Below are 22192 nucleotides of genomic sequence, written 5' to 3' on the forward strand. Positions count from 1 at the left end.
TTAAATTCGATTTCTGCGAGGACTTTGTTGACCAGTTTCTCTGGATAGCCTCGAACACGCAATGTAATGAACACTATATCGAGGCTTCTCTAATTAAGTGAGTAATCTTAACTCTTTCTGATTCGCCAATTTGTTGCTTAGCAATGACGTCATCCGTTTTTACACGTGGACGTATATAGATAGTGTTAGCGACATATTCCCGCCAGTACAGTCAAACTCGATTATCCGGACCTCGATTATCCGGACTATTCGATTATCTGGACTTTGTTCTCTGGTCCCAATTTTTTCATGAATATTAATTAGTTGTGATCTTGAAAACTGAAAGTCGCAAAAAGCCCAATAATCCTTTCAAAACACTGTTGAAACAGCATATTATTCTGTGCGATAATATCGCCGAGTCCATGGTCGAATGAGGAAATGCCTAATGCTCACGATGTGGAAGACTGGCTTAACTGGAAAACGAGCTCCCGACTTCACCGCAGATGTATGATGAAGAGATCTTAGCCACCGTTGTCGCAGATTCGACGGAAAGCGAAAGTGTATGCAGCGATGAGGAAGATGAGGGCGAGGACGAGAAAATAGTATCGGCTAAAGAGGCAGCGCAATGTTTCAAAAAATGCTTGTCGTGGATGGAATCACAGAACGATATTGACCCTGTGCAGTTAATGCAGCTAAGACGAATGATGGACTTCGCAATGCGATCAAGCTACAAGTCTTTGAAGCAAACAAACATGCTTGAACATTTTAGACCTTTGTAAATGCCTGAACTGAAAGTTTTCATTTGCAAATACATACAAGGCTGTGTAGATTTCACAATTAAAATGATGTTTTCTTTGCTGTACACCTTTTGTTCACATATCTATCTCATTAATATTCATGTTTTCGATTATCCGGACTCTCGATTATCCGGACTATTTACCGAGGTCCCGACGAGTTCGGATAATCGAGGTTCGACTGTAGTTCAATTCTATTTCGTCATTGGTCTAAGTCACTAGTGAGTCACGTGAGATAGAGCGCGGGAACCTGAGCATTCAGTTCGAGCGTTGACCTTTGAGCAGTCAGTCGTATGATTGAATTATCCTTCGAAAATTCATCAGAAAATGGATAAAAACGATACTTCTTCGATGCATGAGGAAGCATTGCTGAGTGAGGAATCTGACGGCTTTTCTTGAGGGTCTTTTAGTGCCAACGACGCTATACTTGCGACCCTCCAGTCGTTGAATAAGAACATGACCGAAATGGGCGCATCGCTCAGATCATTGAAAGAGAAAGGGGAAACTCAGACCCCCACAACGGCAGAACCTGCCACAAAACGAAAATCCCCGTCAACAGGGGATAACTCTGACACAGAGGAATCAGATGCAGACGCACTTTTGGCTGCAAACAAACGACCTAAAGTTGTCGCCGACAAGAGCAACGGCTCCACGTGCGAAACCAGTGCAGATGATGAAAGCGATTCTTTACTCGATGACATCACGCAGTCTCTCACCGACACGGAGAAAACTGCCCCGAAAGTGTCTGAGAAACTTGCCAAGATCGTAAACTTGAGGTGGCTTACTAAGCTTGACGAGACAAACCTCAAGGAACAAGAAGATCTGTTAGATCTTAAAACCGCGCTTTTAAAATTTAACTGTTTTCTTAGCACTACAGTCGCAACGCAGTGCACATTCGAAAGTAATCCTTGATGATTCATTGATTACTGTAGACATCACATCACTTGATCAACACAGACTGTACTATTGCGCCATCAGTCGTAGCCGTTGCGAAATCTCCGATGACGTAATAGTGTTAATCTGGAACTTTCTTTGGGATATGTATGGGCATGAAGATACGAACACTATTAACAACAGCTTTCTTTCTTAAAAGTCAAGTTTAAATTTAATTTTTTCCTTGAGTAAAGGGCTAGCAAAGAAGTCACACGAGTCACATTATTCAAGAATTGCGTTATCGACGGCTATCTTTAGTACGGTGGTTATTTCCCTACCAATGACGTAATCATTGCATGTCCTGACATGTTCTTTGCTTGGCTTGCAAATATTTCATTTTCCTTCCGATCTATGAACTCGTTGCGATGAAAGAGCCAAAGAATTTACTTCATTTGCCTAAAACCACAAGAAATACTCGCAAACTTGCAAATAAATTGATGACCGTCGCTTCTGGCGAAATAAACTTCCAAAGTAAACACGATCTTATTAGTCACGTAGCGAAAGTGAAAGCTGCAACGTCAACGCATTCCATGGCTGACGTAATACCTTTTTTTAGCGTATTTATTATTCCCTTTGAATCCAACGCTTCGATAAAACCAAAAGAAAATATATTTTACCCACAACAAAGGAAACAATATCCGTAAAATTATCCGTGTATTAATGTTTTAACAGCTTCTGGCGGAAAAAACATCACACGTTGCGTGACTCGGAATTTGGCCGAGCGGAGGTCTGCGTCTGGTCACCGACAAAAAACAAGAAGATCTGTTAGATCTTATAACCGCGCTTTTAAAATTTAACTGTTCGCTTAGCACTACCGTCGGAACGCAGTGCACATTCCAAAGCAGTCATTGATGATTCTTTTCTTACTGTAGACATCACATCGCTTGATCAACACAAACTGTATTATTGCACCATCAGTGGTAGCCGTTGACAAATCTCCGATGACTTAATGGTCTTAATCTAGAACTTTCTTCGGGATCTGTATGGGCATGAACGATATCAACGACACAATAATAACACTATTAACAACAGCTTTCTTTCTTAAAAGTCATGATTAAATTTAATTGGTGTTTTCCACGAGTAAAGGGCTAGCAAAGTAGTCACACAAGTCATAAAAAAACCCTATCCCGACCGATGTATCGACTTTGGTCACTCCAGTGACCACAGATTGAAAACGTGACAGAAACTTGGCGTTACTTTTGATTCTCACCAAATTTGTCGTATCCCCCCCGCTCGGGAGAATTTTGTTAAGTTAGCTAATTTAGTATGCAAGCCACCGTAATGGCGGTCGCCGCCGGCGAAATGTTTATTTGCTCAAAATTGGGGCAAAATCTTTCGGAGATGGAAATCAGGACATTTGTAAGGATACAGAAAGTAATTTGGGACCGGTTGCTGGCTTCTAAGGCTGAATTTATCCAGAAGTAAGCTGTATTTTCGTTTTCGTGTCGAAAGCCACGCGATGAAATATTATCGGCTTGTTCTGCTGTCTTGTTCTGTTTTTTCTCTTTGTCGTTTTTGTAGCCCGCCGAGGCCAGTCTTTCGTCTAAATCAGTTGAAAAAGGTTCGAAAAAGATGTTCCCATTCAAGTTTAAACTCTCAGGCGATAATTGTGGAGTTTTTTGGCCGAAACGTCGGCTTTGTTATGTTCGTGTTTTTCGGTTGCTATGGGCGACCGTTGCTTCCTTTGTTAGGACAAGTCTGGGAAGTGAGGTCACAAAAAAATTCTAATTAATTCTGGTTTTGTTCGATTTCGCTGAAATTTTAACACGATAAAGCTGGATTGTTAAGGAATAGATTTACCGCCTGCCGATGTGTGGTAGCTATTAACGCTGAAGTGTTATATCGCTTCGAAGTCAGGGTTTTGAAGAGATTTTTTTGCAACATGTGGGTTCGGCGTGATTTTGTAATCGGAGGTTTCGGTTGACCCCGAAGGAAAAAATATCCGGAAAAGGTCATTTCATCGACGATTCAAACAAATATAAATATGTATATGTTCCGAGCTAAATTTCTGGTGAAAAAATATAATTTTTGACGAGCGCTGGGTTTTTAATTTATTCCCGCGAAAGATGAGATTTATTGTTTCAACAGCTTTTGGCGAGTAAACATCACAGGTTGCGTGACTCAAAATTTGGCCGAGTGGAAGCTTGGGTCTGCTCGCACCGAAGTCGAAAAAAACAAGAAGATCTGTTAGATCTTATAACCGCGCTTTTAAAATTTAACTGTTTGCTTAGCACTACCGTCGGAACGCAGTGCACATTCCAAAGCAGTCATTGATGATTCTTTTCTTACTGTAGACATCCCATCACTTGATCAACACAAACTGTATTATTGCACCATCAGTGGCAACCATTGACAAATCTCCGATGACGTAATGGTCTTAATCTTTGTAGAACTTTCTTCGGCATATGTATGGGCATGAACGATATAAATGACACGATAATAACACTATTAACAACAGCTCTCTTTCTTAAAAGCCATGATTAAATTTAATTGGTGTTTTCCACGAGTAAAGGGCTAGTAAAGTAGTCACACAAGTCATATAATTTTATAATAAAACTCTATCCCGACCGATGTATCGATTTTGGTCACTCCAGTGACCACAAATTGAAAACGTGACAGAAAATTGGCGTTACTTTCGATTCTCACCAAATTTGGACAGTGGGATGATCTCATCATTAGCCAATTATAGGCCATCTTTCAGCTCGTTTCGTCATATCCCCCCCTCGGGAGAATTTTGTCAAGTTAGCTAATTTAGTATGCAAGCCACCGTAATGGCGGTCACCGTCGACGAAATGTTTATTTGCTCAAAATTGGGGCAAAATCTTTCGGAGATGGAAGTTAGGACATTTGTAAGGATACAGAAAGTAATTTGGGGCCGGTTGCTGGCTTCTAAGGCTGAATTTATCCAGAAGTAAGCTGTATTTTCGTTTTCGTGCCGAAAGCCATGCGATGAAATATTATCGGTTTGTTCTCCTGTCTTGTTCTGTTTTTCTCTTGGTCTCTTTTTGTCCGTTTTTTTCTGATGTCACTGCAGGGCATGAATTTGAGGAACTAAGTGAGGATGAGGTGGCATTTGTCGGAATGAAAACTCGCCAGATTAGAAGAGATGCGATTAGTCAATCATTAGTAGCAAAACAGCAAGGTTGTACAGAGTGGTACAGGATTTATTCGTTGGTTGAAATAATCCTTGTATATTGTTTTCTTTACGTAGTCTCTGTGCTGTTTTCGATTTCAATACCTTTGTTCTTCATCAACCAACAGTAACAAAAGTTTTTGCGATCTGTTTTTATATATAACAACTAGGCACTGCTGCATTTATCAATAACAACAAAGAACTTCTCATATGTAACTCTACAAGCGAGGCAGTTTCTGATGATGTATGCAATAAGGACACTGGAGGCAATCAGAAATGCTTGCAGAAATGGTCACGTGGTTTGCTGTATTTCGTGCGCGGCAGTGGGCATATCTAACGTCGGTCTGCTCTTTACTCATGAGTTTCAGTGTCAGCAAAATACATTGTTAGGGAAGGTTTCTCTCTTTTGTAAGGGAACAAATTCTAATTTGCAACATTATCCCTAGCCTGTTCATATTGATGTCGTAATAATGAAAAATCTGCACAACATCATATCAACGCAAGCATATTTCTTCATAAAATCCCTTTTGCATGTTTTTAGTTTAGTTTCACAGATAGAAAACAACAGCAGTATCAGCTGCAAGCCATGCAAATTATTGTTTACGATGCAAATTGTACCGCATGGATTGTTTTGTTATCGTTTGTGTTTAATTCCTTCCATTGCATTTTTTCAGGGCAGAGTCGGCGGGTCAGGTCTTCCTTCTTGGAACCATTACCTGTACGGAATACTAAAGAACATTCCGGACGAAGAATGGGAGAATTTTATGCTATCTTAAGAGAATATGTGTAATGTATGCAAAATGGTCTGTGTCCAAAAGATACTGCCTCTAGAACTTCCTTCTGACAAAACGTGGTTAAGAATTACTAAGGTGATCGATAGATTACATCTAGATAATCATAAAAACAAGCTTTGTCATGAGATATATTTTTGGGAGCCGCTAAAGGAAAAGTATGCAAACTTGAAGACGCCAGTCGCTGAGCAGGTCTTCATCTGGTCTGCGAGATTTAAAAAATTCTATGCGCCATGTCCCAAGAAAGGGATTTTATTTGTTACTATAGAATGGTGGTGAGAGGGAACAGGTACACTTCTAAAAGTCACCGTGAGTCACGCGATCCTGTGTTGCCGAAGGTTCTGTCAGAGTTCATTACTTGATTAATACTCCAGCTCGAGAGTAGAACTTTTGTTAGTTTTACGAAGAAGGATGAAATCATTTTTCGTTGTAAGTTTAACTAGTGTCTTTATACATAATCTATATATCTTGTTGGTTTTGCTTCTTTGTCCTTTAATAAACTGATTTCATTGAGACGTATGTTTCATTTTTTTTTTTTTCTTTGTCTTTGCGATGTGGTATGCTATGAATGACTCTCCAAGGTCATGTTTGGGTCGTGCATATAGTTGCATCAGTTTGTCCAAAAGCCATTCATCTGTAAAAAGGAAAGCAAAAGTGTTGTCATGAGTACAACTTCATTTCAATGGCTATTAATAAAGAAAATTAATTTTTGCTCGACATGTTGTGAACATCTTCGAGATACAATAAGTTACCCTAGCAGCCGCACGAGCAGCGAAAAACACTCTTAATTTCAGCGCTTATTGCTAAAAAAAACAGCATTGTGAAATGTTTTTGGGAAATTGTAGAAAGCACTAAACGATGCAAGGTTTGGCTATATTATATAAAAAAAAAAACTGCACAGAGGTACTGAGTTACATGAATTTTAACTTTTTAAGTCCATAAAGCTGTGATTAAGCATGTTTTAGCAGGTAATATTGTGACTATCGCCAACTACGGAAACCTATTGTGTCACGAGAATTACTAGAACGTGTTTACCTATGATTTGGAATCGTTTTGATACGCTGATTTAAGTGAAGGAAAGTGTGTTGAGATTCCTTCAAGGTTAACGCTTTGTATATGGGAATGATAAGTTCACACACCATATTGAGATGGCCAGAAATAAAATGTCTCTTCCGGTTTTAAGTATCATTTCGTGAAGGTTTTTAGTGGGACATGTTTGTGACTATTAATTTTGAGACTGCCAAAAAAAAACACCGTGTGTCCATGGCTTAACTCTTGGATAAGTTAACTGGCTTTTTTTTTGGCCCATGTGTTGCTCAATCAAATTACTAAGAGACAGGTAACAGGAGAACCCCGCAGGCACGTTATACGTTTGACCGTCGTGTTAGGTTTGATGGAATGGGAAGGAGTTTTCTAGTTAAGATATGGTTTGAAGTTTTTGAAACACAAAGGACATTTTTGTTGTACTTGGAAAAGTTTGCACGAAACTAACAGCCACCCCAGGTGTTAAGGAATTGAAATAAGTGTTGGAAGGGCAATTTTTTTCCCAAATGCATAGATTGAGGATGACAATGCTATTCAAAGCTGGTTGTACTTTCAAATCAAGGTAAGATTTACGGAAGTTTTGAGCACATCGTGAGTATCTATACACCATTGCATAGAGTATTGCATACGTTTATGTAGTCTGTACAGTGGACATATTTAAAGTTACATTACCATTATAGGATCGGAGAAATTTATTTACTATTCGAATAATAAGGAAAGATGGCCGGTAAGGGGAATGGGGGTTGGGGGATATCGTACAATTGTGGATAGCTGTGTTGCTTCAAGCGTGTGAATTCCTTACCCGATTTAACGGAAAAGGAAATAACAAATTTACACTCATTTGATGGGAAGAGAACATTAAAAAGGAGTGCTTTTGGACTACATGTTCCTGTTATAACAGTAGATTATATGAACACATACATTTTATTTCACGTATTAAAATCTTTCACTCAGGGGTTTCTCTAAAACGAATACCCTAAGACCGCCATAAGTCGAAAAGACAGACCCAGCATTTATGTAAGGCATTTCTAAGATTATTGAAGTTTTGCTTTTTCCTCTAAGGTAAACGAACATTGGATATGAACAAGGTATTTATTTTGTAATCACCATATTGAACTGAGCAACTAAGCTTTTACACTTTGCCGGAAGTGGGGCGATGTAAGCAGTTTTTTTTTGTCCTTGGTATCAGTGGAAATAAAGTCTGCTTTCTATTGTACTATGTTTTTGCTAGAAAACTATTAGATTATGAGTTCAGGATTTCAACTTTGTGATAGTTGACCAGGTTGCAGCTTAAGTTAACTATCCCGCACAGAGATTGAGAGTGAACAATCTAATTGTTTTAGTAGAAATCTGCTAGTCCTTCAAAACTTTATCGAAATCCTCATTACAGACAGTGTGGGAATGCAAAGAAAATTCCCTTATTTTGTTCGCGAGGGCCCACTGCTATGCTACTCAATATCCATCACAGAATAGATATTGGGTTGTATGGTCAATTAGAGAAAAGCAATGGTGATAGTATGCTTGTAGATTTTCCAGTACTTAATATGTTATCATAAAATATATATTTGGATGTTAGGAAGATATTAAGAACTGGAGTCACCCGTTGCCCCCATTATATTAAAGAGGATTAAGCCAAGGACTAACGCACAAACAAATATTTCAGAATATGTGCCACTTAGATCTAAAAGTCAAGATTACAATATCATTGGTTTTTGGTTTGTGGCTTGCAAATACTACATGTATTCAGCACTCTCTAAAGTATGTTGGGACTTATGTATCTATTTTGATGAAATTGCTTTGTCAATCTATGTGGGTAGGAACACTAAGAATATTGGAAAATAATTAGCAGAACATAATATTGCATTTTACGAATTGTATGTCTTTGCCCTCCTGATTCCACAATATTTTTGTAAAATACAAGGTTACACTGATTTGGCCCTATTAGCAACATTAGTTCTGGTCAAGTACGAGAGACTCATTTACAGCTCAAGCTGGAGGTTTGAGAAGGGACATCAAATTGAAATTAGGAGGATGAAGTTGGGGCAGAACTTCATGGAGGGTAAGGGGATATTTAGCTGGTAGTGAATAATCCACATCAAAGATAGAATCAATTAAAGTCAATTCTGGTTATTGAATGAGGTACTCAGCTTTACAGAACATATCTTAATATCTGTAAGGGTAGGTAACTAAAGTTGGGAAAATCATGCTGCTATAGCTTTATAAAACATGGTGTCTTGGAGAGACATTTGAGCATTGTTTACCAAATGTTCATCTTCATTATTCATCAAGCACAATCTGGTAATGACAATAACAACTTTTGGCTACATGTGATGCATTAAACCTAGTATCAAAATAAAAGCTCATTGTAAGGATGACAATAACTGAATCTTGGATAAAGACAATAACTGCATTCAATGTTTTAAAATTACATGGACATTAAGGTCAAGGATTGAGTCTTTTCTGGTCATTATGCACCTTTCAGTGCGACACGTTATATTGAACATACAAACAAGTCTGTGGTGCTTAAAATTCACCTGTGGCGTCGATTTTTTTTTATACAAACCAGTTTGATTTTTAAGTATTGCATTTTTATAACAAAGCACCCCTGCCTTCATAGAGAAATTTTTAGATGGATGGAATTGATCAATAATGGCAATAACTTATACTTTACCAAGTAAAAATAAATTCTTGACCAAGGCAACTTAATATAGCACTGTTTCATCCCAATCTAGAGTAGAAATAAGTATGAACAGGTAAGGTGAAGTATGCATAATAAGCAACTGGCAATGTAGGAAGCAGCTTATTTTGTTGCCATTATCATAAAGTTAATACAATAGAACTATAAGGATAAGTATCGCAGCATGAACGATATCAGAGGATGGAAGGGTCATTGCCAGCATAAACTTTGTGAGGAAGCACTTAACACACAGGGGTTGAGAGGTGCAAAGCGAAAATAGGGTAAAGAGTCTTGCTAAAATACAATAGGCAATGTGCTTAGGTGGTTGAAATGCCTTTTCCTTGACCTTTTATTAGGCTGTGTAGAGTTACCGAAAAAACTGAAGGGAGGGGATGCTGTTCACAGGCCACTTTAACATACTTGCCTAGAACAGTAATTATAAAGAGTCTTTCGCCCCTTTACATAGTCAACGTGAGGGGATGGTGTTCACAGGCCACTTTAACATACTTGCCTAGAAAAGTAATTATAAAGAGTCTTTCATCTCTTGACATAGTGAAGGTAATAATAAATATAACTGGGTAATTAACTAAGAAAATCTTTACTTTTCACAAATTTTGCATTTTGTTGAGTTCATTTCAAACGGAAAATGTAACAGCTGAAATTAAAATGCATTGGAAATTAGAGACACAGTAAGTTGCAAATTAATGTACAGGTACAAAGGTAGACATTGGGTAATAGAAAAATTGGTTGACAGACAACTTAAGTGCAGAGAATCTCACTTTCTGTATTTTTGTCCATGTTTTTCGTGATAAATGTAATAAATTGGTATTCTTCTTTGTATCCACAGAGAAAGTGTTACACAGATCTCATCAATATAAGGGAGCACACAAATTACCAACCAGCTTAAGAAAGATGAGCAAAATTTCAAGAAACATGCCAATGAAGGTATTTACTTAGTAGTGTTTACTCTAACGGGGAACGAAGACCAAGGTATTGGAGGATGAATTAAAGAGGCTGGCCTAACATTAAGCAACTATGAAATACATTTAGGGGACAGATTACATGTTGTGCTGAAAGCATGACCTACAAGTGAGATTGTAAATTCCCTTTCCACGTAGAAATGTTTCAATCAGAAAGCTTCAAGGGTATTATTACATTTTTCTGTTTCAGTTCTCGACAATTTTGGATTTCAAAACACGCGTTTATACACCAAAGAAAAATATCAGTAACAGGAAAAGAAAAAATGAAGCAGTGACAAAATTTTAGACCTAAACCGTTTGCAATAAAATAGCAACGAAATATTCAGAAACATGCATTAGCTTTGAGAACATCTATGGGGTCAATGAAGTATCCAAAAATGTCCTTCACGCCTTGAAAGCTTAGTTGTCTAAAAAAACACTATTGGAAGCAAAAAACTCTTTGTTTGGTCTAAGATAAGCGTTAGAATTACAACAAAACGACATAAAATTTGTCGAGGGAAATTTGGGTTTAAGCAAGGTTTCAGAAATACGGTCATTGTACACAGTATTTAACAGTCAATTAGATTTGCAATTGACTCAAAAAGTCTTAAACGCAATTGCAACAAATAACAACAAAATGAGCACGAAAAAAATTTGTAGTTCGCGCAAAATCCGCGCGGAAGCATTATTCTACTAGAACTGGATACTCTCGGTTTGCTCACAGAGTAGAAAGCAATAAGACAATGCATAATTGTTCGCGTGCAATAATTATCTTTTCGGAATTCACACTCTCGCAGAAGCAATATTTTAAAAGTCAGGTAGCATATAAATGGTTTTCTAAATGTGACCAAGGCAGGTTCTGGTGTTGTTAGTGAACAACGAAACAGACTTGTAGCCACAATAAAATTTATTTATGCAGGAATACAGAAATTATACAAAAGGAAAAAAAGGGTGATTGCAAACTGAAAAGAATAAATTAAAATAGCAAATCACTAAAAATATTACAATAACATAATCAAAATATAATACAGAAATAATAGTAAAACTTGAGTGTTACAATGAGCATTCACTAAATTCCTACAAAGCATTGCATGACACTGAGTAAAATATCAATCCTCTCATCTGGCACTAATAAAAAGCTATTCTTAGAACCAAATGTGAATTAACTGAAAACAAGTGAAACATAAACCAAATAATAGCTCAAAACAGCAAAACAATGAAATAAACTGATCTTGCTAGCAATTTGAATAATTGTCCGACATAAAACTAAGAAAACTGTAAACTTGTTACTTTGTGTCAGGACAACATCTGTCATCATAGCTGGGTTAAACAAAGCTAGACTAACAGTGAAATATCTAATTTCAACAATGAACTCAGCACTAAAATGAGTCTTATGTAGAGACAAATACAATGTTTTGGAAACTACACATACAATGAATCCTAGATACAATTTGGACATGAATCAACAGAGGATTCAAGCAAAGATTAAACAATTGGTTTAAGATAAGTACAAGTTGACTGTAGTTTTGAACTTAAAACCTAAACTTTAGACATAATAACAAGGTTAAATGTGACATACCAAAATCCTGAGTGAAACGAATCACTAACTTAGGTCACAAGGAACAGTACTTGACCAAGGGGTCCTCAACTTGAAAGTGCAGGTCTTGAACACTTTGAACCACTGAATTAAACTAACTAACTGCACTTCTTTTATTAGGAAACAAACAATAGAAGGAAATTCTCATGATTCTAGTACAAGGTGTGGTGGTGTGACATATAGGAAATTCATGATGTAAATCCTGTGTGGTTAGGTTATGTGGGTTGATTTGATAAAGAAAGGAAATAGTTTCTACCAAACTGAAATTCTAAATTTGTGCTAAAAATGCATTGTCATGTTTTTGTGAACCTGGTCACACACTCCCCTGCTTAACACTGTCGTCCACGACATGTGTATTAATAGTTACTAAATTCTAGACATAGAGTCCATACAAAATTAATAAAGTCGATATAACTAAATAAATTGAGAGTTCATTGACTGTAATTGTTATGGAACTTGTTACTGCAGTTTTTGGTTGCTTAAACCTGTTCTTGTGTTTTCCAGCGGTTTTCCTCTTTGTTCGTCTAGGTGGTATAGGAGATGTAGTTTCTGGAACAGGGGCTTCTGCTGAAGGTACAGGTTCTGTATCATTTTCAACGGTAGGTACTCTCTCCTCTGAACAGGCTGGGTCTGCACTGGTCTGGCCTGTAGGTCCTGGTCCATTAGATGGTTCTGGGGCTACCTTTGTGCATTCTTTGGGTAGAATTAACACAAGCTCCTCATCTGAATTATCCTCCTCATCTGCTTCACTACTAGGATCTAAGGATTTAGATTTTCTAACAGGTTTGGGTCCTGGGTCCTTCTGTTCCACGTCTGGATTGGTCACACTCAATCTTAGATTGCTTCTGTGCACCTTTCTGGTCTGGCCAGGATCATTGATAGGTTCCACCGTGTAGACTGAACCGTAGAGGTCTGTTGGAACATCAACAACTTTATACGGGGTAGAATCCCAGGCGTCCTGTATCTTGTTGCGTCCATGTACATGGTTTCGTAAGTACACTATCTGATCTTTCTGGATCGGGATGTCAAACTCTTTTCCATTGTGGTGTTCTCGTCGTCTCTTGGCTTGGAGCTGGAGATGCTCCCCTGCTCTTTGGTAAGCATCTCTTAACCTTGTTTGATGAGCTGCTAACCAATCAATTGAACTTTCTTCAACATCTTCACCCTCTCCAAGGAGTAAATCAATTGGAAGTCGAGCTTCTCTTCCAAACATTAGATAATGGGGGCTGTACATCGTTGATGAATGTGGTGTGGCATTGTAAACGTACAATAACTCTGGTAGGTATTCAGGCCACTTGCGCTTCTTAGACGGAGGGAGGGTTCTTAGCAGATCATGCATTGTTCTGTTGAACCTCTCACATTGTGCATTACCTTGGGGGTGATAGGGTGTAGTGCGAGATTTCTTGATCCCATAAAGTCTGCAAAGTTCTGCAATAACTTCACTTTCGAAGTTTCTTCCTTGGTCTGAGTGAATTCTTAGGGGAATTCCATATTTGAAGAATCATTCTTTCACTAGAACTTTAGCTGTTGTAATAGCTTTCTGGTCTCTTGTTGGGACTGCACAAGTAAACTTTGTGAAGACATCAGTCATAACAAGAACATTCTCTCTTCCGTCAGTCGCTGGTTCAAGGACTGTAAAATCTATTGCTAGTATTTCAAGTGGCTTCGTCGCCAATAGATTTCCCATGGGTGGTCTGATTCTCGGGTTTGGCATCTTTGATAAGGTACACCTTTCACAGTTCTTGATCCAACTCTCCACATCTGAGTACATTCTGGGCCAATAACATCGTTCACGTGTCAGCTGAAGACTTCTTTCTAATCCTTGATGTCCCATATCATCATGCAGGCTAGTGATAACTTTGTTCTTCAGAGTGGCTGGTAACAGAAGCTGTTTCAGTTCTCCAAGTTTGGGATCCTGAACAATTCTGTACATTAGGCCTTGTTCTCTGGCAACTTTATCCCACTGTCGCAACAGGGTGACACACTCGTGGGAAAGCTGCTTTCTCTCTGCAAAGGTGGGTTTCTTATCCCTCTCCCAGAACTTTAGGAATTCTTTAATTGTGGGATCAGCCTTCTGCATGTTGATAAGTTCTTCCTTTGTGTGAGTGGGGAATGATGTAGTGGCAATTACTGGCTCATCTGTTGTTGCTTTCTTATTAGCATCATTAGTTGTCTGATCAGTTGCTGTTAAATCATGGTCTGGTTCATATGCTGCCATTCGTCTTACTTCAATTGGGATAGGCGTCTTCACAATAGCATGGCTCAGGTCAGGAGGTACAGGAGTTGCTAGAGTAACTATAGACTCAATGTGTAATAATTCATCTTCCTTTGAATCGTCTACCTCTGGTGTCAATGATTCATGAGGCTGGCGTGATAAGGCATCAGCATTTGCATTAGATCGTCCACTTCTGTAGCTGATTGAGAAGTCGAATAAAGCCAACTGAGCTGCCCATCGCTGTTCCAAGGCACCAAGCTTGGCAGTGGTCTGTAAGTACTTTAAGGGGTTGTTGTCGGTGTAAACTTCGAATTTTGAACCAAGGAGATAGGTTCTGAATTTCTCAGTTACTGCCCACTTCAATGCCAACAGTTCAAGCTTCATGGAGCTGTAATTTCTTGGGTTCCTTTCACTTGGCCTCAATCTTCAACTGGCATAAGCAATGACTTTGCGCTGGCCATCCTGATCTTGTGATAAGACTGCTCCAAGTCCCACATGACTGGCATCTGTTTCTACGATGAATGGCTTGCTGTAGTCTGCAAATCCAAGTATTGGGGGATGAGTCAATTTTTTCTTCAATGCATCAAATGCAGTCTGACATTCTGGATTCCACCTTTTCACAAATGGGACTTTAAGTTTCTTCTCCACTTTCAGCTCATGTAGGCAGTTGTTAACTAGTTGGTGTAATGGTCCAGCAATCCTTGCAAAGTCTTTGACGAATCTGCAATAGTAACTGCAGAATCCAAGGAATGATCTCAGTTCTTTAACAGTTGTTGGCAGTTTCCATTCTGATACAGCTTGAGTCTTCTCAGGATCCGTTGTGATACCATCAGAAGAGATCTGATGACCAACATATGTGACTTTACGTCTAAGGAAGTGACACTTCTCTGGTTTGAGTTTTAATCCATGTTCTCGGAGTCGTGTAAAGACTCTGTCAAGTCTCTCTATGTGCTCATCAAAGGTATTGGAATACACGATGATGTCATCCAGGTACACAAGCAGTATCTGAAAGATGTAATCGTTCAAACAGGTTTGCATAAGCCTCTGAAAGGTCGCGGGACTGTTGGTCAAACCCATCGGCATTCTGTTGTACTCGAAGATTCCGAACGGCGTTGTGAAGGCAGTCTTGTGCCTGTCTTCGTCGTCCATGGCAACCTGGTTGAACCCACTTGCGAGGTCCATCGTTGAAAACCATCTTGCACCTCCAATGGCATCAATAGATTCCTCAATTCTTGGTAAAGGGAACTGGTCTCTTACTGTCTTGGAGTTAAGACGTCTGTAATCAACGCATAGTCTCAGGGATCCATCCTTTTTTCTGACAAGCACAATAGGTGCGGCGTAAGGGCTATGGCTTTCTCGAATGATGCCACCATCCAGGAGTTTTCGTATGTGATCCTTTGCCTCTTGAAACTGGTTTGGTGGGATTCTTCTGTAAGGCTGTGCAACTGGTACTTGATCGATAGTTGGGATCTTGTGCTTGACTGTTTCTGTGTATCCAAGGTCATTCTCATTCTCTGTAAAGACGCTGGCATGTTTCTGGAAGAGAGTCTCAAGCTTCTCTCTTTGCTCAGGTGTACATTCTACGGCTGATAGATCAATTGGATATGCCAAAGGTTGTGTTTGGTCTTCTTCTGTTGTGGATTCTCTGACAAACACCATCTCTTCATTGACTGAAACTCTCTTGAAGTCAACAGTGTTTTTAGTATCCATAACATTATTAATCTCGTGAAGTACTCCTATTCTTGTATGGGGTTGAAGCCAGACATCTTCATCAGTAATGTTCGCAACTCTTACATGAAGCTGTCCATTAACTACACCGGTAACTGTATTTATGACAATCAGGTTTCCCGGAGTCTGTCCACTTAATGGTTCCACAAGAGCAGCAGTGTTACTTGTTTGAGGTCCATGCCATCCAGTTATTTTGACAACAGAAACAGATCCAGCCGGAATTCTAACCTTGGTCTTACCGGCTACTTTTGCAAAACCACGTGTTGAAATAGATTTGGCACTTGAAACAATCTTCAACACTTCACTCCATTCAGGTAAAATGTCCGTTTTTCCATTTTTGTAAGGTTCTTGCAGTTGGGTAATAATGTTCATTCCAATTAATCCAGGGGTTATCTTCTTACGTTGCCTGGCCTCTTCACTCGCTGGACTCTTAACGACTAAAATTCCCCTTTGTGGGATCATGACTCCCAGGGCTTCAATATCCAGTTCTAGGTATCCGACATATGGTATCTCTAGTCCATTTGCTGCTGTAAGTCTTAACCAATCGCCGGTAGGTAAAAGTGTTTTCCCTTGAGGGCGAAAGTGTTCATTGAAAAACTCTTCTGTAATTGTGGATACTTCAGATCCTGAGTCCAAGAGGCAAGGTACGTCCACTTCACCCAGTCGTACTGTCGCCACTGGGCACTCTCCAACTGCCTTCTCATACATTCTTGACACATCCATATTTGAGCCACTGTTGTCCCCTACTGTCACTTGGCTCCTTGTGGCAGAGGGAGTTAGTTTGACGGCTTGTCAGGGCGCTGTCTACCTTGTGGTGGTCCCTTCCTGACAAGGCGGTCATCATTTACCCTGCAGTTCCTGGCAATGTGTCCATTCTTGTTGCATTTGAAGCAAACAATATTAGGGCGCTGTCTACTCCATTCCTTGGGCGGGATTTGGGTCCTTGGCTGCTTGAGGTCTCTAATTGAACTCGTCAGTTCTTCTAAGGACTTCTGCTGCTTGAGCAGGACCTCCAATACCTTATCCATGGGGGTGACGACGGAGCTAGCAGCACTACACTGAGAACTCTCATCTGGGATGTCAGCTGCTACTTCCTGTGATAATGGGGGCCTTGCACGCTGTGATCTTTCCTCCTCTTCTGACCAGCGTAAGGCTTCCTCCCTTAAATCTAAGAATGCGGGCTGATGCTCTCGGATGAACTTCTTCAGTTCCTTTCTAAGAAAGGGGTCCCTTACATTGTCTGCAAATTGGTCCCGTAGAGTCTTCTCTGGGTCAGGGACTGCCTTTGGATCTGCTTTGGTGACGCGCTTGAGTAGTTCATTCAAGCTGTACGAGTACCCTCGAAGTGTTTCATTTTCTTTCTGCTTACGCTCGTAGAACATCTTCAGGAGTTGAGAGCTGGAACGTTTCTCTCCAAATGCTCGTGCGAGAACATCCAGAAGGAAGCTTGGGTTACTTCGCTCCTTTTCGCTGTACATTCGTACCTCCTCTTTTGCTGGTCCATCCAGGTGAGACATTATGAAGTCCACTTTCTCGGGTGGGGTCATTTCTCGTGCCTCAAATGTTGTCTTCAGTTCTTCTATAAAGTCTTCAACTGGTTGGTCACCTTCTGTTTTCTTCCCAGTGAAGTTCTTTATCTTCTTGTCGCGGGGAAAGACAACAATTTGCTTTGCACCATTTGTTGTTGCTGGTACTGAGGATGACACTTGAGTCGGATTGGTGGATTCCTTCAGGGCTTTTAGTTCTTCCATTGCCTCCTTGTACATCTGGGTCAATTCATCCACTTTTGTTGATAGCTCCTCTGTAGTCATGGTGATTTGATCCTTGTGCTATTATTGCAACCACCCTTTTTATAAAATTGCTGACTTTTTTCGATTTCTTTTTTTTGTACCCTGCTCGCAGCGCCAAATGTGACCGAGGCAGGTTCTGGTGTTGTTAGTGAACAACGAAACAGACTTGTAGCCACAATAAAATTTATTTATGCAGGAATACAGAAATTATACAAAAGGAAAAAAAGGGTGATTGCAAACTGAAAAGAATAAATTAAAATAGCAAATCACTAAAAATATTACAATAACATAATCAAAATATAATACAGAAATAATAGTAAAACTTGAGTGTTACAATGAGCATTCACTAAATTCCTACAAAGCATTGCATGACACTGAGTAAAATATCAATCCTCTCATCTGGCACTAATAAAAAGCTATTCTTAGAACCAAATGTGAATTAACTGAAAACAAGTGAAACATAAACCAAATAATAGCTCAAAACAGCAAAACAATGAAATAAACTGATCTTGCTAGCAATTTGAATAATTGTCCGACATAAAACTAAGAAAACTGTAAACTTGTTACTTTGTGTCAGGACAACATCTGTCATCATAGCTGGGTTAAACAAAGCTAGACTAACAGTGAAATATCTAATTTCAACAATGAACTCAGCACTAAAATGAGTCTTATGTAGAGACAAATACAATGTTTTGGAAACTACACATACAATGAATCCTAGATACAATTTGGACATGAATCAACAGAGGATTCAAGCAAAGATTAAACAATTGGTTTAAGATAAGTACAAGTTGACTGTAGTTTTGAACTTAAAACCTAAACTTTAGACATAATAACAAGGTTAAATGTGACATACCAAAATCCTGAGTGAAACGAATCACTAACTTAGGTCACAAGGAACAGTACTTGACCAAGGGGTCCTCAACTTGAAAGTGCAGGTCTTGAACACTTTGAACCACTGAATTAAACTAACTAACTGCACTTCTTTTATTAGGAAACAAACAATAGAAGGAAATTCTCATGATTCTAGTACAAGGTGTGGTGGTGTGACATATAGGAAATTCATGATGTAAATCCTGTGTGGTTAGGTTATGTGGGTTGATTTGATAAAGAAAGGAAATAGTTTCTACCAAACTGAAATTCTAAATTTGTGCTAAAAATGCATTGTCATGTTTTTGTGAACCTGGTCACATAAAGAAGGCAAGCGAGGATAGGTATGATTTTTTTTAGAGTAAACAAACGCGTGAGGAACGACAGCTTAAGATACAATATATGTATTCTCAATCTTCTAATAATACAGAAATCGGTATTTCATGGAGCTTACCTTTGTCAGTCAATCTTTGTTCAGTTTGCCACTTTTAAACGGCAGCGTTTTTGGACAATATGCGTACAAGCTCGAGGAATCTGCGGTGAAAGGAATTGAGACAATTCTGAATTGAGGCGGACCGAACGATGCCATGCCGTTCGATTTATCCGCAAATATAAATAGAACGCCCCATAACGTTTAGACCAGCCAATCGAGCACTTGTAGAATGAATTTTCTATGTATCATAGATGGCATTGTAAGCTTATAAACGTGTAGTTTTGCCTTTAGGCAACCTTCAAACCCAGTGTTACGAGTGAAGACAGTGAAGTGTAGACAATAAAGACAGTGAACCACACCCCCTACAGTGAAAAGACAACACCGAGTAGGACTGGCTGCGTAATAACATCAACTGAACAATTGTGACCATAGCAATACAGGTTAATGGATTACAACGGAATGCAAACAGCTGGTTTGGAGATGAAGATTGCAGTTGAGACACCCCTTAAAGAGTATTCTAATTAGCACGATGTTGATAAGACAAGTGCGCCGTCGGTGTGGAGTGAACAAATTCCGACTGAAATGTTACGAGTGAAGACAGTGAAGTGTAGACAATAAAGACAGTGAACCACACCCCCTACAGTGAAAAGACAACAGCGAGTAGGACTGGCTGCGTAATAACATCAACTGAACAATTGTGACCATAGCAATACAGGTTAATGGATTACAACGGAATGCAAACAGCTGCTTTGGAGATGAAGATTGCAGTTGAGACACCCCTTAGAGAGTATTCTAATTAGCACGAGGGTGATAAGACAAGTGCGCCGTCGGTGTGGAGTGAACAAATTCCGACTGAAATGTTACGAGTGAAGACAGTGAAGTGTAGACAATAAAGACAGTGAACCACACCCCCTACAGTGAAAAGATAACACTGAGTAGGACCGGCTGCGTAATAACATCAACTGAACAATTGTGACCATAGCAATACAGGTTAATGGATTACAATGGAATGCAAACAGCTGCTTTGGAGATGAAGATTGCAGTTGAGACACCCCTTAGAGAGTATTCTAATTAGCACGATGGTGATAAGGCAAGTGCGCCGTCGGTGTGGGGTGAACAAATTCCGACTGAAATTTAAAGATAATTGCAGGCAGGAGCGCAAAGAAGTGATAAGGTCTGCAACTCACGTTAAGTTGCAGAGGATTTCGAAGTGTTTTATTATGTCATAGAAGTTGCTACTGAAAATGGATTCAATCTGGAAGACACTTGAAATAGCAAATGCGTAAAGAGGAGTTCTAGCGCGCTTTCGAGATTACTTGTGTATGGCGCGAAGATCTAGGGTGATAGAATTCACTGATTTGGTGAATTATTGCTTAAAAGATTTCACCGGGCTTCAAAACAAATTGTAATGAAACTTTGTCCAAACAGTTGAGATGTGGATTTGTAATGCTGCTTTGTTTAAGTTTGTCACCCTTCCGTGTAGGTTAAGATACACTACTTGAAAAGCGGGGAAACTCCAGGGGTGGGCCTTGAAACTATGTACTTCTGTGTTTCTTTACATATTAATCTAACCATCAGCACTAGTCAGAACACCCGCTCGCCACAGTATCATTTGGTCATTATGTGCAGATAATTATAGCTTAATCCTTTTAATCGGCTGGTGTTAAATAGGGACTTTAGGTGATTTTATTAACCGCGCGGCCATGGGCCGAGCGCGGTTCTAGGTTTACCCGTGGTTTATTTTTTTTTTTTTTTGTCGGTGACCAGACGCAGACCCCCGCTCGGCCAAACTTTGAGTCACGGAACGTGTGATGTTTTTCCGCCAGAAGCTGTTAAAACATAAATACACGGACAATTTTACGGATATTGTTTTCTTTTTTGTGGGTAAAATATATTTTCTTTTCGTTTTATCAAAGCGTTGGATTTAAAGGGAATAATAAATACGGTGAAAAAAGGTATTACGTCAGCCATGGAATGCGCTGACGTTGCAGCTTTCACTTTCGCTACGTGACAAATAAGATCGTGTTTACTTTGCAAGTTTATTTCGGCAGAAGCGACGGTCATTAATTTATTTGTAATTTTGCGAGTATTTCTTGTGGTTTTAGGCAAATGAAGTAAATCCTTTGACTGTTTCATCGCAGCAAGTTCATAGATCGGAAGGAAAATGAAATATTTGCAAGCCAAGCAAAGAACGTGTCAGAACGTGCAAAGATTACATCATTGATAGGGAACTAACCACCGTACTAAAGATAGCCGTAGATAACGCAATTCTTGAATTATGTGACTTGTGTGACTTCTTTGCTAACCCTTAACTCAAGGGAAAAAAACAATTAAATTTAATTGTGACTTTAAAGAAAGAAAGCGGTTTGTAATAGTGTTCGTATCTTCATGCCCATACATATCCCGAAGAAAGTTCCAGATTAAGACTATTGCGTCATCGGAGATGTCACAACGGCTATGACTGATGGTGCAATAATAGAGTGTGTGTTGATCAAGTGATGTGATGTCTACAGTAATCAATGAATCATCAAAGATTGCTTTGGAATATGGACTGCGTTGCGACTGTAGTACTAAGAAAACAGTTAAATTTTAAAAGCGCGGTTATAAGATCTAACAGATCTTCTTGTTTTTGGGATAATTTGCACAACGAATAGTAGATCTAAACTTCAAGGGATTGTTGTCCAAATCAGAAAGCTTTTTAACACTTTCTCGAATTGAATTAGTGGGCCTGTTTTCAACTTATTTTTAAGATGTTCCATTAACTGTCAATTTAATTTTAAAAGAATGAACAACATTTCTCCTGTTAGACATATCTTCAGGCAGTTGACTTTGAAGACAAGTTCTAATGAGGCGTAAACCGAAAAATCTGATATGAAATTGATCCCTGTCAATAACAGCTTGGAAAGATATAATTGTAAAATAGCTTTGCTGTGTGTAGGATGTTAACGATGGATGTTGTTATCGAAAGGTGAGTTGTTAGTGTGCAGTTTATAAAATATTGTGCAGTTTTCATTAGGGCGAACAGGACATATATTGCATGATGGAAAATAGCTGAATTGATTGTTATGAGCTAGTACAAGTAGTGTGGAAAGCCTCAGCAATTATTTCAGATCGCGATGAAAGTCGATTGATAATCACACTGTGCGATGCTCACCGGTAAACCGCTTTTAGCTGATTTCAGTTAGATTTCAATGAAATCAAATAAGTAGAGCGGACTTACAGAAAGGGTAACAATGCCGATGATCTAAA

The 22192-nt window shown here is 39.1% G+C and overlaps 1 protein-coding gene and 3 long non-coding RNA genes across 4 annotated transcripts; 1 reads left to right on the plus strand and 3 right to left on the minus strand.

Moving 5' to 3' along the window:
* Nucleotides 1–5866: 5866 nt before the first annotated feature.
* Nucleotides 5867–19106, minus strand: LOC149109644 (uncharacterized). Its single transcript, XR_016208399.1, has 3 exons — nucleotides 18965–19106; nucleotides 9346–9402; nucleotides 5867–6264 (listed from the first exon to the last, which is right to left on the minus strand). It is a non-coding gene; the product is annotated as an uncharacterized LOC149109644 (long non-coding RNA).
* Nucleotides 10179–21304, plus strand: LOC149109645 (uncharacterized). The gene is made up of 2 exons (XR_016208402.1): nucleotides 10179–10296; nucleotides 19235–21304. It is a non-coding gene; the product is annotated as an uncharacterized LOC149109645 (long non-coding RNA).
* Nucleotides 11200–12343, minus strand: LOC149109646 (uncharacterized). The gene is made up of 2 exons (XR_016208401.1): nucleotides 11890–12343; nucleotides 11200–11272 (listed from the first exon to the last, which is right to left on the minus strand). It is a non-coding gene; the product is annotated as an uncharacterized LOC149109646 (long non-coding RNA).
* On the minus strand, nucleotides 16177–18828 carry LOC149109647 (uncharacterized). Its single transcript, XM_089293510.1, has 2 exons — nucleotides 18497–18828; nucleotides 16177–17879 (listed from the first exon to the last, which is right to left on the minus strand). The coding sequence occupies exon 2, from the start codon at nucleotides 17659–17661 to the stop codon at nucleotides 16627–16629; it is 1035 nt and encodes a 344-aa protein (XP_089149636.1). The 5' UTR covers nucleotides 17662–17879; nucleotides 18497–18828; the 3' UTR covers nucleotides 16177–16626.
* Nucleotides 21305–22192: the final 888 nt, after the last annotated feature.

The sequence above is a fragment of the Orbicella faveolata genome, unplaced genomic scaffold (genome assembly GCF_042242905.1).
Source record: "Orbicella faveolata isolate gen_17 unplaced genomic scaffold, um_ofav_v1 contig_25, whole genome shotgun sequence".
NCBI lineage: Eukaryota > Metazoa > Cnidaria > Anthozoa > Scleractinia > Merulinidae > Orbicella > Orbicella faveolata.